The following is a 13872-nucleotide window of genomic DNA, read 5'->3' as shown; positions in this document are numbered from 1 at the left end:
AATTGAACCTGACTTCATCCTAAGTCCCGTTCAGTAAGTATCTCGGGAAAAGCCAATCTCTTCTCCTCTAGGACTAGGATATATTTAAAGAACCCACCTTCTCATTTACCTTGCTCTATTCTACTCAGAACAAAGCGTTTTTTTGTAAAAAGTGGAGGAATCAATCATTCTTACGCACCATGTTCCATTTTCATCATGTAACGATAGAAACATAAATACCCCCCAAGATAATGCACGCACCCTTCGGACGAGGGCAATATCTGTCCTATTCACCGTCACACCCCCAAAGTACTGAGTCACAGGGGATGCGAAAAAAGAACTTGTTGAACAAATGAAGAACCTGGGAAAACAATTCTTTTATGTTTGCATAGATTTTTCTCTGCCTTTATAGCATCGCCTCCTATGCTGTCCTCAGTTTTTGAGTTTATTAAGGCAGAAAATATCAACCACTTGATAAACCAGTTTAGGCTCCAAGAAATCAGTTTGACACAGTCAGGGGCAGATCTGGAAACAAAACCTAGGTCTCCAAACACCCAATTCAGTCTTCTCACCTTTACGACTCACTGCTTTCCCTTTATCTAACATAAGGATCAGAAAACTATAGAAGGAGGAGGTGGAATGAACCAGACTGCCACCTGAGTTTAATAAATAAAGTTTTGTTGGAACACAGCCACACCCATTCCTTGACATACAGTCTATGGCTGCTTTCCCACTATAGTGGCAGAGTCAAGTAGTTACCATAGGGACCATATAACACCAAGCCTAAAATATTTATTATGTAGCCCTTTACAGAGAAAAGCTTGCTGACCCCTGCTCTCTAGCAACCGCCTCTGGAATCCCGCATCCGTCCTGGATCTACCGCTAGCAATCACATGGTCTTGGCCATACAGCCTACACAATCAACTACCACGTCTTGAGGTGCTTGCTACCATATTATTACTATAATATAAGAGCAGGTCTTATATTAATTTTTGCTCCAAAAGACACATTAGAGCTGATTGTCTGGACTTATCTTATTTTCAGGGAAACATACACACACACACAAACACATACACATATATGTAATTTGTGTGTGTGTGTGTGTGTGTGTGTTTCTGGTAGATCAAATACTGGCAATTCCATATAGGCTAAGCGAATCCTATTATCTCCATTTTAGAAATGAGAGAACAGGAGTAACTGGCCTCGGCACGCAGCTAAGTGCAAGAGCTCTGATTCTAACCAGCTTTGCGCCTAAGGCACTAGCTTGACTGCTGCTTCTTAAAACTTTACACTTCACTTCATGTCTTAAAGGTGGTACGACCTAGTCTAATGCTAGTTAAGCGAGCCTTTCTCAAATTTATTGCACCAGGAAAGTTCTGGGTTTCCCTCCACCCCCAAGTAGTACCCATGATATCAAACAAAACTAGTCTTCCTTGGAAAACATTTTGGGAAACGCTTCCACTCCCTCCATTCCCCCCCCAACAAAGAGCCTGCAACCTTTCACAGGCCCTGCCAGCCCCGGTCCCCTGGCTGTGGCCGTCTCCTGCCATCGCCTGCCGCCTCCAAACGCCCACACACCTGCTCTGGGCATGCCCCATTTGAGACACACTGTACCTTGCTCCGCGGGCAAATGGAACTCCATTTTCACTAAAATACCCTGAATAGTTCATGCTGTTGCTGCGGCCTGATTCCATTTACAGGAATAATGAAGCTGCGTCCTTGTGTGGCATTGGATGTGCACTTAATACACTTGAACCATCCCACACTTCCCGTTTCTGGGGCAAATAAACGGCATCTTCCATCAGAACGGCTCACTTTCCCTCCGAGTCCAAATTCTTCTTAGGATTGATGTACCGAATCAGTGGCAGGCTTTTTTCCAATCGTAGGATCCAAAATCTGAGGCTGCCTTTTGGCCCAGGTCAGTTGAGCAATGGGGTATATGCTGAGCTGTTTTCCCCATTTTGTAAAAGAGAATAATTGCTACTATATGTAAAGTTTACAGCCAGGGCCTCGTTTATTGCCAGTTGTCTTCAGGAATAATGTAAGTCCATAACTTGTCATGAGCATCGTCCCCTGCCCCCCTCCGCCTAAAATCTTAACTTGGTAGGAGGTTAGAAATCAATCAGAACCAATGACAGACATCTGTGCACAAAAATAGAAAGCCTCAAATTTAATATTTTATTGCCATATTTTGAAACAACTGGTTAGGCAGCTGCTACTGTTATCTTCCAATTACTTCTCATTTTTCCAGAGTTTTAAATGCAAGCTGTAACAAATTAAATCTAAATTTCTATATGCTCTCTCTCTCTCTTTTTTTAAAGACAATTTCAGAAAACTATTTAAAAAAAGAAAACGTTGAACTAGACTGGAAGAAAGGGATGTTGGCAGCAAGAAAGATGAGGAGTCGATTCTGCCTTCAGTGATTTGTTTCCACCGCCTCCAGGGAGGCAGCTAGGCCTGCTGGGTAGTCCACACTGTCTCCCATTCTAAACAGACTGTGTGCGGTTTGCTAAAAATTCACTTCTCCCTGCCAATTTTATTAAGGTGTTCAAGAAGAAATCCCTTCCCCGACTGTTGACAATCTTTCATGCTCTGGTGTCAAACTCTTATCAACGGTGCTCAAATACATAAGAAATCACTCACAAGATTTAATAGGTCACATTTTGGAGATACCCGTTCAAACAAGAGTTGCATATGATTCTGGCTGCATCTGAAGACAGAACAGTGTGGTCATTTTTTTGCCCAACATCAATATCTTTTTCACCATAAATTATGGGGCTTGTGTGTAGCAATGACACTTTCGCTAGAAAACTAATGCATACTTGAATCTTGTTTTCTTTTTTTTTCTTCTTTTTTTTAATCTGACCGAACCCCGTTTGGGGGGAGTTGAGAGTGACGGCAGGAGGCAGACTGTCACGATTCCTCTCCCTCCCGCTGCTGGGATCCCACATAGATTCCAAGACAGAAGTCGTTTCACTAAGGCCGGGCCCAGAGCACGGCTGTGAAGTGCCACACACTTGCTGTCATTTTCGCTGCAGTCATAGCTCCGTTGCCTCTGGGTGGCCCCTACAATCGGCAGCCACCTAAACAAAGCCCTGCTATTGTCTCAGTCACCTGGTTTGAAATGCTGGCGACTCATGAAGGGAAGGCTTTTCTGACACCTGCCTACAAGGCTCTCCGGACCTGTGGCTCCTTCCAGTTTACAGCCTTCTCCGTCCCTCTTCCTTCCCCCGCCTCCTCTCCCCAACCCATACCCCCTTCCTTCAGGCCTGGGTTTTGGGGTTTTCAGATTTTTGGTGGGTTTTGTTTTGTTTTGTTTTGTTTTTTTGCTATCTGGAATCCCTTTTTTGCTCCAGGACCTGACCTCTATTAGAGGTGGCTACTTTAAAGTAATTTATTGCGTTATGTCTCTCCAAATCATCTCTGGCAACTTAAAAAAAGAAAAAAAAAGAAAAAGAAAACAGATTTCCAGGCCTTATTTCAGACCTGTTTTTTTAAAAACTCCCCAGGCAATAATGACATACAGCCAGATTCAGGAACCACTGTTCCAGTGCAAACTTTAGCAACCCTCACAATCACCTGGGGCACTTGTTAAAGCACAAGTGGTCAGGAGATACCCTCCAAGCTCCAGATTCTGAGTCTGGGTTGAGGCCAGAGAATTTGCATTTCTGACAAGCTCACAGGGGATGCTCCTCCAGGGACCACACTTAGAGAACCGCAGCCCTTCAGAAAGCCCATTGAGAGTCAGGACTTACTGCACAGGGTCTGGTACATTTGTCTGCTGAACAACCACAGAAGGTGCTCTACTGTTAATACAGTAGAGAGGAAAACACACAACCACCACCCTTTTGAAAGTGTTTTGTGATTCTACTTTCATCCCACAGTGATGCTCCACCATTGTCAGATCACAGCTAAAACCCACTTGCCAAGTTCAACATAAGGAGAGACTCAAGTGCTGAACTGACAGGGTAGGCAACGCTCCCTTCTTTTAAGGAAAAACTACCACTCTTAATTGGTTGGCTGGTTGACTTTTCTTCCTAGAGGTAACAAGAGGCAAGTTTCTAGTACCTAAAAGCATCAGGAGCAAAACATTTTTTTGTCCAAGTATGCCTTGAATCGGGAGCAATGGTTTACTGCTAACTCATCCTCAGAATCCATGGAGAATTGACAGGGCCAGCTTCTAACCACTTTCAGTGGAGTGCCCAACAATCGCTATAGTCCGTTGATACACGACGGGAGATTGTCATCTGATAAATGCCATATCAGAGCTTCATCAAAATGCAAAATCAACATCTTCCCTTTCTCTCTCTCCAACCCCAGATGATTTCTGCATTTGTGTACATTTGTGAATTCACCGAAGCATGAACAGAATGACATGAACATCACAAATGCAAATGATTTTGTTCCTAACAAACTGCTACAGTTCCCCCTCTTCCATAAGTTTGGGATTGGGAGGGAATGGACTCCACATACCGTTTCATAGCAAGTTTAGGAGGCAGAGTTCGTTTTCCAAAGTGTTTTGTCAAGAGTAGCTCTGAAACACACCACCAAGTATTCTTTTTCCAGTGCTTTGACACCTGCATCTCTAAATACTTCACTCTCAAAAGAATCTGGCTTAATTTTGTTTGCTTGAAATGTTTTCATCTCAGACCAAATTTAGAATACCCCGCCACCTGGTTACGCCACCAATATCCAGCAAAGCAGCAAAAGCGCACCTCTTCCACCCACTTCCCAGCTAGAACAGTCAGGGTGATGGGGAGATGCCAGGGGTTTTCCATTGGCCCTGAACTGCTTGTTCCTTCTCTCGAGTGTGGAACCTTTGTGCTCCACATTCTGCGGACAACACACCTTAACTCCGTGGTGTATCAGACAGCATCTCTCAAACAGACAGGCTCAGCGAACACGGGACAACATTCAAGCTGTTTAAGCAATGCTGAGACACGGTATAACACGGAAGAGCGAATGATCTAGGCTAATAAAGCTCTCAGTACCTGCTTCCACAGGTACTGTGAATGGGAGGGTTGACGGTGGCCAAGAGATCAGGCTAGGTACCCTCCTGGTCTAAAATTCTATTAATGTATTTGCAAAGTAACTTTTATTCTCCTATCGGCTCTTAAGGCTGCACCTTCTCAAATCTATTGAGGCCCAATAGCAAATAAGCCTTGGCATATATGTGAGTTGGGTTAGGTAGTTATTTCTAAGGTTGAAAGCAACAGAAACCAACTCAAAGTTGCTGAAGGGGGGGAAAAAAGGGCAGTGTTACTAAGATTCAAATGTGGTTTTGTGAGACCCAAAGGCAGGAATACAAACAGGCTTCAAAATAGGACTGGAAACAGAAAATCCAAGGGTTAGAAACCCAGAAGCATCCTTTCACCTTTATTCCTCTCTGCTTCTTTCTCTATACTCTTCTCAGCTACTCAGCCCTGTATTTCAAAATGGTAACAAGAGTTAGATATTCTCAGGAAATGAGCCCAATGGATACTGGAATCCCTTAATCTCAATTCTTATTTATCAGAAAAAGGTTACTGAATGGGTGAGGGGTCCACCGTGGCCCAATGGACATTGGGAGCTCACCACTAAGACCCTATGAATTTAAGGGGTGGGTGAATTAGGGGCTGAAACAATTCCCTTCACCACGGAAGTGAAGACATCACACAAACAAGAACTATTTTCCTAGACTTGTGTTGAGAAGGGAGGTTGTGCCAAGTAGTGGTCAGAGAACTCAAGACCTTCACTCCAGTCCTGCTCCTGCCACCTAGGAATGTGGTAGCTTTGGTTAATCACAACTTTTGAGGTTTGGTTTCATCATTCCTGTGCAGTAATTCTCATTGATTCAATATTCTCAGCACCAAGCACATTGGCTTTAGAACACATCGGTACCCTTTTCCCATTCCGCATGAGAAAATATACAAGCAAGTAGTTTGTGAACTGTTACTATATTAATGTAGATCATTCTTAAAAGCTGTTTCAAACATAATGTAATTAGTCTATTCACTTTCTTCTCCAAGTGGCAGGGTCTTTTGCCTCCGTAATAGGGGTCCTCCTTGGCAGGTATGGAATATCAGAGACTACAGGCAAGAATAATACCGCCCATCCATTAAGACCAGCCTAGATATTTTATGTAGGCAGCACATGCATTTTGTATTTCTTTGGCCCATTGCCTCCGGAGAGTGCATTTCTGTTATAGTACAGTGGACTAGAAGTGGAAATCATCAGCTGCAATTCCTCTCTGTATCTCATTAGAGGTCTAGTTTCCCCTTAATGCACATGAAGACCTTTCATTAGCAATAATGGGAGCTGCACGCATCAAAGAGAAAAATAGACCCTCACCATTGTGATCTAGGAGATGAGGTTATTGGGACACTTGCCTGCCTGACTGGAGAATTATGACATTGAGAGATGCATGATTAGATCAGGGAGAAATGAAAATCTTTGTGACGATTTTTAAAAATGAAATGCAATTTAAAAACTTCAAAATGGAGGGCAAGAATCAAAACTAAAGAATCACAGGCAGATTGAATCTGAGTTAAGCATGTGAAAGCCAAATGACAAGATAAACAAAGGTGGGGAAAGACTACCCAGGGGATCTGACAAAATAAGAACCATTTCCAATACATACAAAGTAAAACACTGGAGAGACACTCCGGTCCAAGAAGAAAAGGCAAGGACCATTTACTGTCAGCAGCAGTAAACACTGTTGAAAGTTAAACAAATCCTTTGCCTCGTGTCCACAAAGAAAGATGGAAGATGCCAGAAATGGCTGTGCCCTGGAGAGGGGGTCAATGAAAAAAAATATCACTGAAGGAAATAGAAGTGACACCTGAGTTTATGTCTTGTGGTTGACACAAACGCCAGAAGCAGTAAGAATATTTTCCTACTGCAATCAACTCAACTTTAAATAAGGACGCTTGGAAATGGGCCACCCTGCATTGTGAAGGGTCTGATGAAGAAGTGGTAAGAGTCCCTCACTTTTGTCCAACTGCAAAACCAGTCATTTTGGGATTAAAAGAAGAGTAAGTCATTTTTACCTTTCTTTGTAGTACAGCATCAGTGGATCAGAAATTTCTTCTATTTTTTTTTTTTTTTTTTTTTTTTTTTTTTTTTTTGGCGGGGAGGAGGATGCACATGGAAAGAAACTAAATACGTATGTGCGACCTACTGAAATGAACTCCTCCCAGCAAGTCCCAGAGGAAGCATGGATGCAGCACCCTATCTACTAACCCCTCACCTCACGGAAGTCCCAGGGGAATAGCTAAGTTAGAAAGAGTCTGAGGCTGCATCTAATCTTGGGTAGACCACTTGCCAGGGACTCATTGAAAGGATTGAAAACGGGTGCCTAACTCGACATCAGTGCCGTGGGCTCAAATCGTGACTCTGAGAACAAGATACAAGTACTCAGAGAAAGAGGTATCTGGGAGAGACCAACCCCCTACGAAATGGTTCACTCCCCAGTGTGTGTGGGGGGGAGGCCCTTGGAAACCATTTCTACATCCATGGACTGTACCCCTAAAATCACATTGAGGCTTCACTCTGAGTTCTGCAGTAGCTGCAGAACCAAGCAGGCTTAAGGAGCATCACAGGGAGTGTCATCTATGTAAAAAGAAAGCTCGAGGCAATGGGTATTAGGCCACAGCTGTTTGCTCCAGCAAACTGTGGCTTCCCAGTAGTCCTGGCTCCCCAGGCCCTCACTCCCTGTCTCCAGTAACTTGGGAGTTAGACCAACACGCTCCATTCCATTCCGAGGTTCAGGCTCCAGTTTGGGAGTCAGCACCCAATAAACAGGTTCTAACTCTTCCACTGCAGACACAACCCACTGTTTCCCCCTCATCTTCATCAATATTAATTTAGGCCCAGATCATCATCCCATCATTATTTATCTACTAATCACTGTCACCCTTCCATACATCCCAAATAAGGAATCCTTTGCTGAGATGGACCAAAGCACTCTCCAAGGCACTGATGGCTTCACCATGCTTTCTACAGGTAGGCACCTGAGTCATTTGCTTAAAATAAGCCCTATGGCTATTTGGGTTGACCGCACCCAGTTTAGTATTACTCCTTTAAGCACCCTTTCTCCATTCCTATGATAGAACTGATGGCAAAAGATGTCAGTGAGAAGAGAAAGAAAAACAATTGATGGTATATTATTTAATTTGAATGAGAAATGTTTACTATAAAAATGGAGTTTACAACTCCAATAAAAAATTATTCATAACATTCTGATATCCACACGACAGTTCAATGCCAGCACAATTTGAAACATTCTAGAGAATGGTACAAAAACATAGTGAACAATGTAGTAGTATTTTTGAAGACGCTAAATATGAAATATGAAATACTCAGATGCCTTAAATGAGAAATCAAACCAAGCTCCAGTAACATTAGATAACCACGTCTGTTTCCAAAAATGAAGAAAAAAGTTCTTTTACTTTACCTCGGTATTAAAAGAATAAGGTAATTTGGGCAGACTAAAGATTCATTTGCTCAGGTATTTTTAACTACGAATAATGCTACGTTTTCTAGAACCTTACAAAGCATTATCAATGATTATGGAGTGAATGGCAAATGTTTTCACTTTCTTGGTTCGTAACATTTAATTTTCCTTTAGATTAACATGGGAGGACTTTTGTGTTTTTTTCGTTCTTGGGTAAGTGAATGATTTATTAGACCTGGTACTCAGTTTATGAGCTTTTCTCATTTCAACTTGAAGAAACTGCAAATATTTATAGAAGATGAACCACATGTATTTGCTCCTGAAAAATGTCAGAATATAGCACTCAAATCAAATGCAGAACAGAAGCTGTTCCCTAACACTACATTGCGTGGTGATTTAATTTCCATTGACATGTTTTCCTAAACAGTTTTTCCCACCACAGTAATTCTTAACTCAAAAACTAATATCTTCCGTTAAGCGTGTACTCACGTTATTACTATGAGTTATGGATATATAAAGTTACATGGAATTTACACACACAAAAATCACACCTTTAAGAAATATAATTAAATGTTGTTAAATTAACATTACACGATGAGGAAAACAGTAATTAAGCTTCTGTTTGAACTGATTTTCCTCCATTTTGCTCTTTGTTACTTCAAGAGTGCTTTGTTCAATTCCACAGTGCAATTCCAAATCTAGGCAATTAGAATGCAGAAAAATGAATCAAGAGTATACAATCCCCAAGGCAGCGGCCATGGCCAGTTTTATCAATATACCCCTCTGCCTAACGGTCACACTCAAAACATGTGTTGACTCTCGAATAAATCATCATAGGCATGAGTGCAAATCAGTATAACCTTTTTTGAAGGCAATTTGGCGATACAGGTAAAAAGCCTCAGAATTCTATATACTCTTTGACCAGTAAGTCCACTTCTAGGAATTTATTCTAGAAAAATAGTTACATGTGTGAGCAAGTGCTTGGATTCTAGAATGATCAAGAACCTGAGCTTTTTAAAAGCAGAAATCTAACAACCCAGTATCCTGAATGGAAAACCTGGAATGTGCACCTCATCGTGACACCTGAGCGCCTGCTACTTACCAACCACCGCTGTGTGCTTCACCCCACCCCCCAAGGAACTTCCCTACCACTCACACCCACCCTACAGGGTCAACACTCTCTACCCCTTTTCTCATCTCATCTGCAGGGGGAAAGTGGGGCTCAGGGAGGATAAACTTGCCTAAGGACACACTAACAGGAGAAGAGTCAGAGCCAGGTTTCAAACTGGCTGCCTGATCCCAGAGCCCCAGGGGTGTCTCCAAAACCTTTGTTGTTGGGAAAAAACGATTTCTCAACTCTCCTTACCCCTTATTATCCTCCTGGAGCTAAGTCTTCAAGGAGAAAATCACCCTGTGAGTCTGGCAGGCTCACCTCCACCAGCAGGTAGCCCTCACTGACTCTGAGGTTGCACCAACTGGATCTTTGATAATCTTTCAAATACAAACGATTAAGATAGGTTCCCACCCCACCCCATGTACTATCGTCTTCCCAATTCTTTCCTCACCCAAAATACTTGCTGTTAGCAGAATTTTACTTCATGGTACGGAGAAGATAAACATGAGTCCTAAATTTAAAAATATACACAGAATGAATTTCATTTTCATACAAAATAGTTCTTTGGTGAAATTTTTTTTTTTTTTCTCTTAATTCCTGTGCCCAATGGCCTATGAGGATGAGGACTGGTCAACCATCACCTCAGGAAGTGAAAAGGCAGACCTCTGGGAAGCACTCCAGGCAATTCCAGGCCTGGGGCGGGGCTGCCTGGGCATGGACATGAAAGCCGGGCTTCCAGGAGCGCTGAGCGAGGAAGTACTAGAATTCCCAGTGGATGCCAGGGCCCTGGGTCAGAGGTCGAGACAGGCAGGCCTGAACAGTGTGGTTGAAATGTGGCACCTCAGAGGTAGCAACGATGATGGACTCTGCGGGGTTGAGCCTGGTAACGTCTGTTTTAGCTTTTGGAAATTAACAGATATGAGGAAAACAAAAATAAGAAGCTAGCTAAAACACATCTAAAACCAAATGAGCAAGCAGACAAGATTGTTTTATTTATATTTTATTATTGGCTAGAAAGATGTTTCAATATGCAAATGTATTTCTTCCAAGAATAGCCCCAATGTGATCTCAAGAGTCCAAGTGAATTCCTTTTCCGGAAATTTCTGTTTCTTAGTTGTTGTATTCTTGAAGAGCCTGGGCCATGAAGAGCTTGCCTAAGTTTTGGGCAGTGAACTCCTTGATGTTCTGGCAGTAAGTATTAATCTGGCCTGTGCATTTGAGAAAGTGAGAGAGAGAGAGTCATAATGTTCTACAAATTATAAAATGACCTAGACCACTGGTCAAACTAGAAAATCAGCCTAATACAGAATCACCAGCATTTTGTTTTGGTTTGAGTCAAGTAGTTTAAAGAATCAATACTATTTTTCCATAGGGATAATAAAGAATGTTAAGTTCTTAAGCTATCTTCCACTCCTGGTTAAATGGAGAAAGGAAAAAAACTACAATTTAAAAGGTTATCATCAGTTAAGTATATATATTAGCTGTCAATCAAAATGTGCTGACTATGCAGAACAGACCAACACGGTCCTGTGACAAATGCGAAAATGGCACTGGCTCTCCTTAACCAGACCGCGAGAGCTACAAACTAACCCGACCCACACGTGAACAAGTACAGCAGTGCAACGTCTGCTCTGGAAACATCAAGGCCTCCTCCTCCCTCCCTCGGGTCACGACAGAGCAGGAGCAGAAAGCTCATGTGAAGAAAGGACCCTAGCACTGCTCTGAAGTCTTAAAACTAATGATCTGATCTGCTGCAATGGTACATCTTTTTTTAAGGTATTAGAAATACAATTCTGCTTGCACTGGACCATAAATAAGGAAATGTGTCTCAATTTCCCAAACTGAATTTATACAAGATGGGATCACAAAATACAGTGATTGTTTAAATAAAATAATTTTTATTACAGTCAAAGACACATTGCCATTAATCCTCCTCCCTTCCCCCCCCCCCCCCCCCCGCCTTGCTTCGAACACACTTATCCCACAGTTCTTGCCACTTTCTGAAGCAGTTCTGGAAGTCCTCTTTTGTGAGTGTCTTTAGTTGATCTGTCATGGCTGCAACAATGTCCTGAATCGATTCAAACCATTTACCTTTCACGGTCATTTTGACTTTGGGAAGAGCCAGAGGTCGCACGGTGCCAGATCTGATGAATAAGGTGGATGAGGACCCACCATATTGCTTTTGACAGAAACTGCCTTATACCAGAAGCGATGTGACAGGGAGCGTTGTCATGATGGAAGATGAAGTAAAGACACTCACAAAAGAGGACTCCAGAACTGCTTCAGAAAGTGGCAAGAACCATGGGATAAGTGTGTTCGAAGTGAGGGGGAGTATTTTGAGGGGGATTAATGGTAATGTTTCTTCTACTGTAATATATTTTTTTAATTTAAACATTCACCGTTTTTTTCTTTATCATACCACATATGTGTACTAGAAAGTTTTATGGAATTTAGATTCCTGTCCCCTACCCAAAAAATATATCAATAGAATTGAGAAACTGTGGAAGATCAGCTCTTCTTTGAGTAGGATTTTCACTCTAGTAAATGTCTTACAGACAACTGGCTGAATCAAACAGTATTTAACAACATGTATACAGAAATAAGGTATCTCTAGCTAAATAAGAGCATGCATGTCATATATTCAAATCAAGTCCTAGTGCAGGACATAAAATCCCCACCACTTATAGGAGTTGTTAAATGTGAAGTATCCCCAGAGAAAGTCCATCCAAAATTACATTCATGTTGCTACAATTTAAGTCAAAATAAGGGAAATACTCTTCTTCAAGTCTGAGAATTCAATCCGGTTCGAACACCCACACACAGACTTGGGCTCAGTGTGAAGCAACACTGTGAAAAGTGAATTGCTTCGGCTAAATGATCTTTTGCATTATGAGACTGTAAAATTTTTTTAGTTTCCATGAAAAATAACTCAAATAAAACCTTTCCATTTCAGAAAATTTATAATGCCACCTCAAAAATGTTTAGATAAACACAGAGTGAAGCCCTGAAAGGACCTTAAAAGTAGCAAAGACTAACAAATTCTTAAATTTCAGAAATTATAGGTGCTAGATTCAAATTCGTCATTCAACCACTTTAAATGCACTAGCTTTTATGACGTATTTTTCTGGGGTGTTTTTTTTGTTGTTGTTTTTTTAATTTCTCATGGTCGTCCGCTTTCTGAAGAACAGAGAACACCAGCCATGCTTTGCCCTGGCTGACAGTACCTGCAATGAGCAGAGACTCCATCCTGGCTGGGGGCTGGTGTGGTTTGAAAAGTTTGGACAGATCCTCCTCGGGAAGTGGGGGTTCTCCTCGACTCTGGCGCTGCATGTTCTCCTGCTGGCGACGCTGTTGATACTAAAATGCAGAGAGAAAATGACCTGGTTGTATTTCTCCATCTGAGGAGAAAAATGACCTCCCTCACTTCTGCAACCAGTAAAACCCCACTGCTCTGAATTCCAATCTCAGTGTTATAAATGGCAAACCTTGGTAACTCTTGCTTCCAAAAGGCTAAATATGGCAACGGTAGAAGAGAATTCCTTTGTTGTAAACTCTAGTGACATCCTGAGCTCTAAAAGTCTATAACTAATGATTCAGAAAAACAAACTGGTTATGTGAGAAACAGGAGGCTTAAAAGGCAAAGAAGCCTCTGGTGAGTGAGTGAAAGGGAGTAACTTTACCATTTGTGACAATGGGGTACATGACAGCATTACAAGTACGATTCACCTTAACTTTAATACCTAAGTAATGAACTACATATGGGGGAGTCTTTCAACTTTATCCCTGTTGACCAAAATAACAATAACACTGATGACATTATTATTATATGATTAGAGTTATCATCATAACTATTATAATAGTAAACACTATTACTATTCTTAACATCTGTGCTTTAGTTCTATAACTAAGAATGAATATTAGCTCAGGTAACACTTCCAAAGATTCCTGTGTTCTCTGAAGTGAAGGTGGGAATGTATGTCAAGGTATAGATCACCTACAAACCTACAAGTCAAATTACAATCAAGAACTAATAGTTGGATGGTTTACAATAGTAAAGGAAATAATATCCGTCACACAGCCTTAAAAGGTCAGGTAATGATAAACCAAAGTGGGCTAGTAAAAATTTTAAGTCCATGGAGTCCTATGAAAAAAGGAAGGGAAATGATGGTTCTTCCTGAAGTAAGGGAGTAACTTGCTTTGCAGATTCCTACATTTATTATGGGGTATGAGAATAGAAGTGAGACGAATCTAAAAAGGGTTATGAATAGTAAGTAAGAATAAATGTCAAATGCAAAATTTTAAGACATATTAGAATTCTGAAAAAATATCTGTAAGACTGGTTTCC

General features: G+C 41.5%; 1 protein-coding gene across 1 annotated transcript in view; it reads right to left on the bottom strand.

The window, feature by feature from the left end:
• Positions 1 to 10511: 10511 nt before the first annotated feature.
• Positions 10512 to 13872, bottom strand: part of EIF3H (eukaryotic translation initiation factor 3 subunit H) — an 89984-nt gene continuing 86623 nt past the window's right edge. The window contains exons 7-8 of the mRNA XM_019747372.3: positions 12752 to 12884; positions 10512 to 10735 (exon numbers count right to left, since the gene is read on the bottom strand). Coding sequence (XP_019602931.2) covers positions 10638 to 10735; positions 12752 to 12884 — 231 coding nt within the window. The 3' untranslated portion in view covers positions 10512 to 10637. The remainder of the gene's footprint in view (positions 10736 to 12751; positions 12885 to 13872) is intronic.

The sequence above is a fragment of the Rhinolophus sinicus genome, chromosome 6 (genome assembly GCF_057876585.1).
Source record: "Rhinolophus sinicus isolate RSI-liver-muscle chromosome 6, RSI-T2T, whole genome shotgun sequence".
NCBI classification, from domain to species: domain Eukaryota; kingdom Metazoa; phylum Chordata; class Mammalia; order Chiroptera; family Rhinolophidae; genus Rhinolophus; species Rhinolophus sinicus.
The sequence above is the reverse complement of the archived record's forward strand: the minus strand, read 5'-3'. Positions and strand labels throughout refer to the sequence as shown.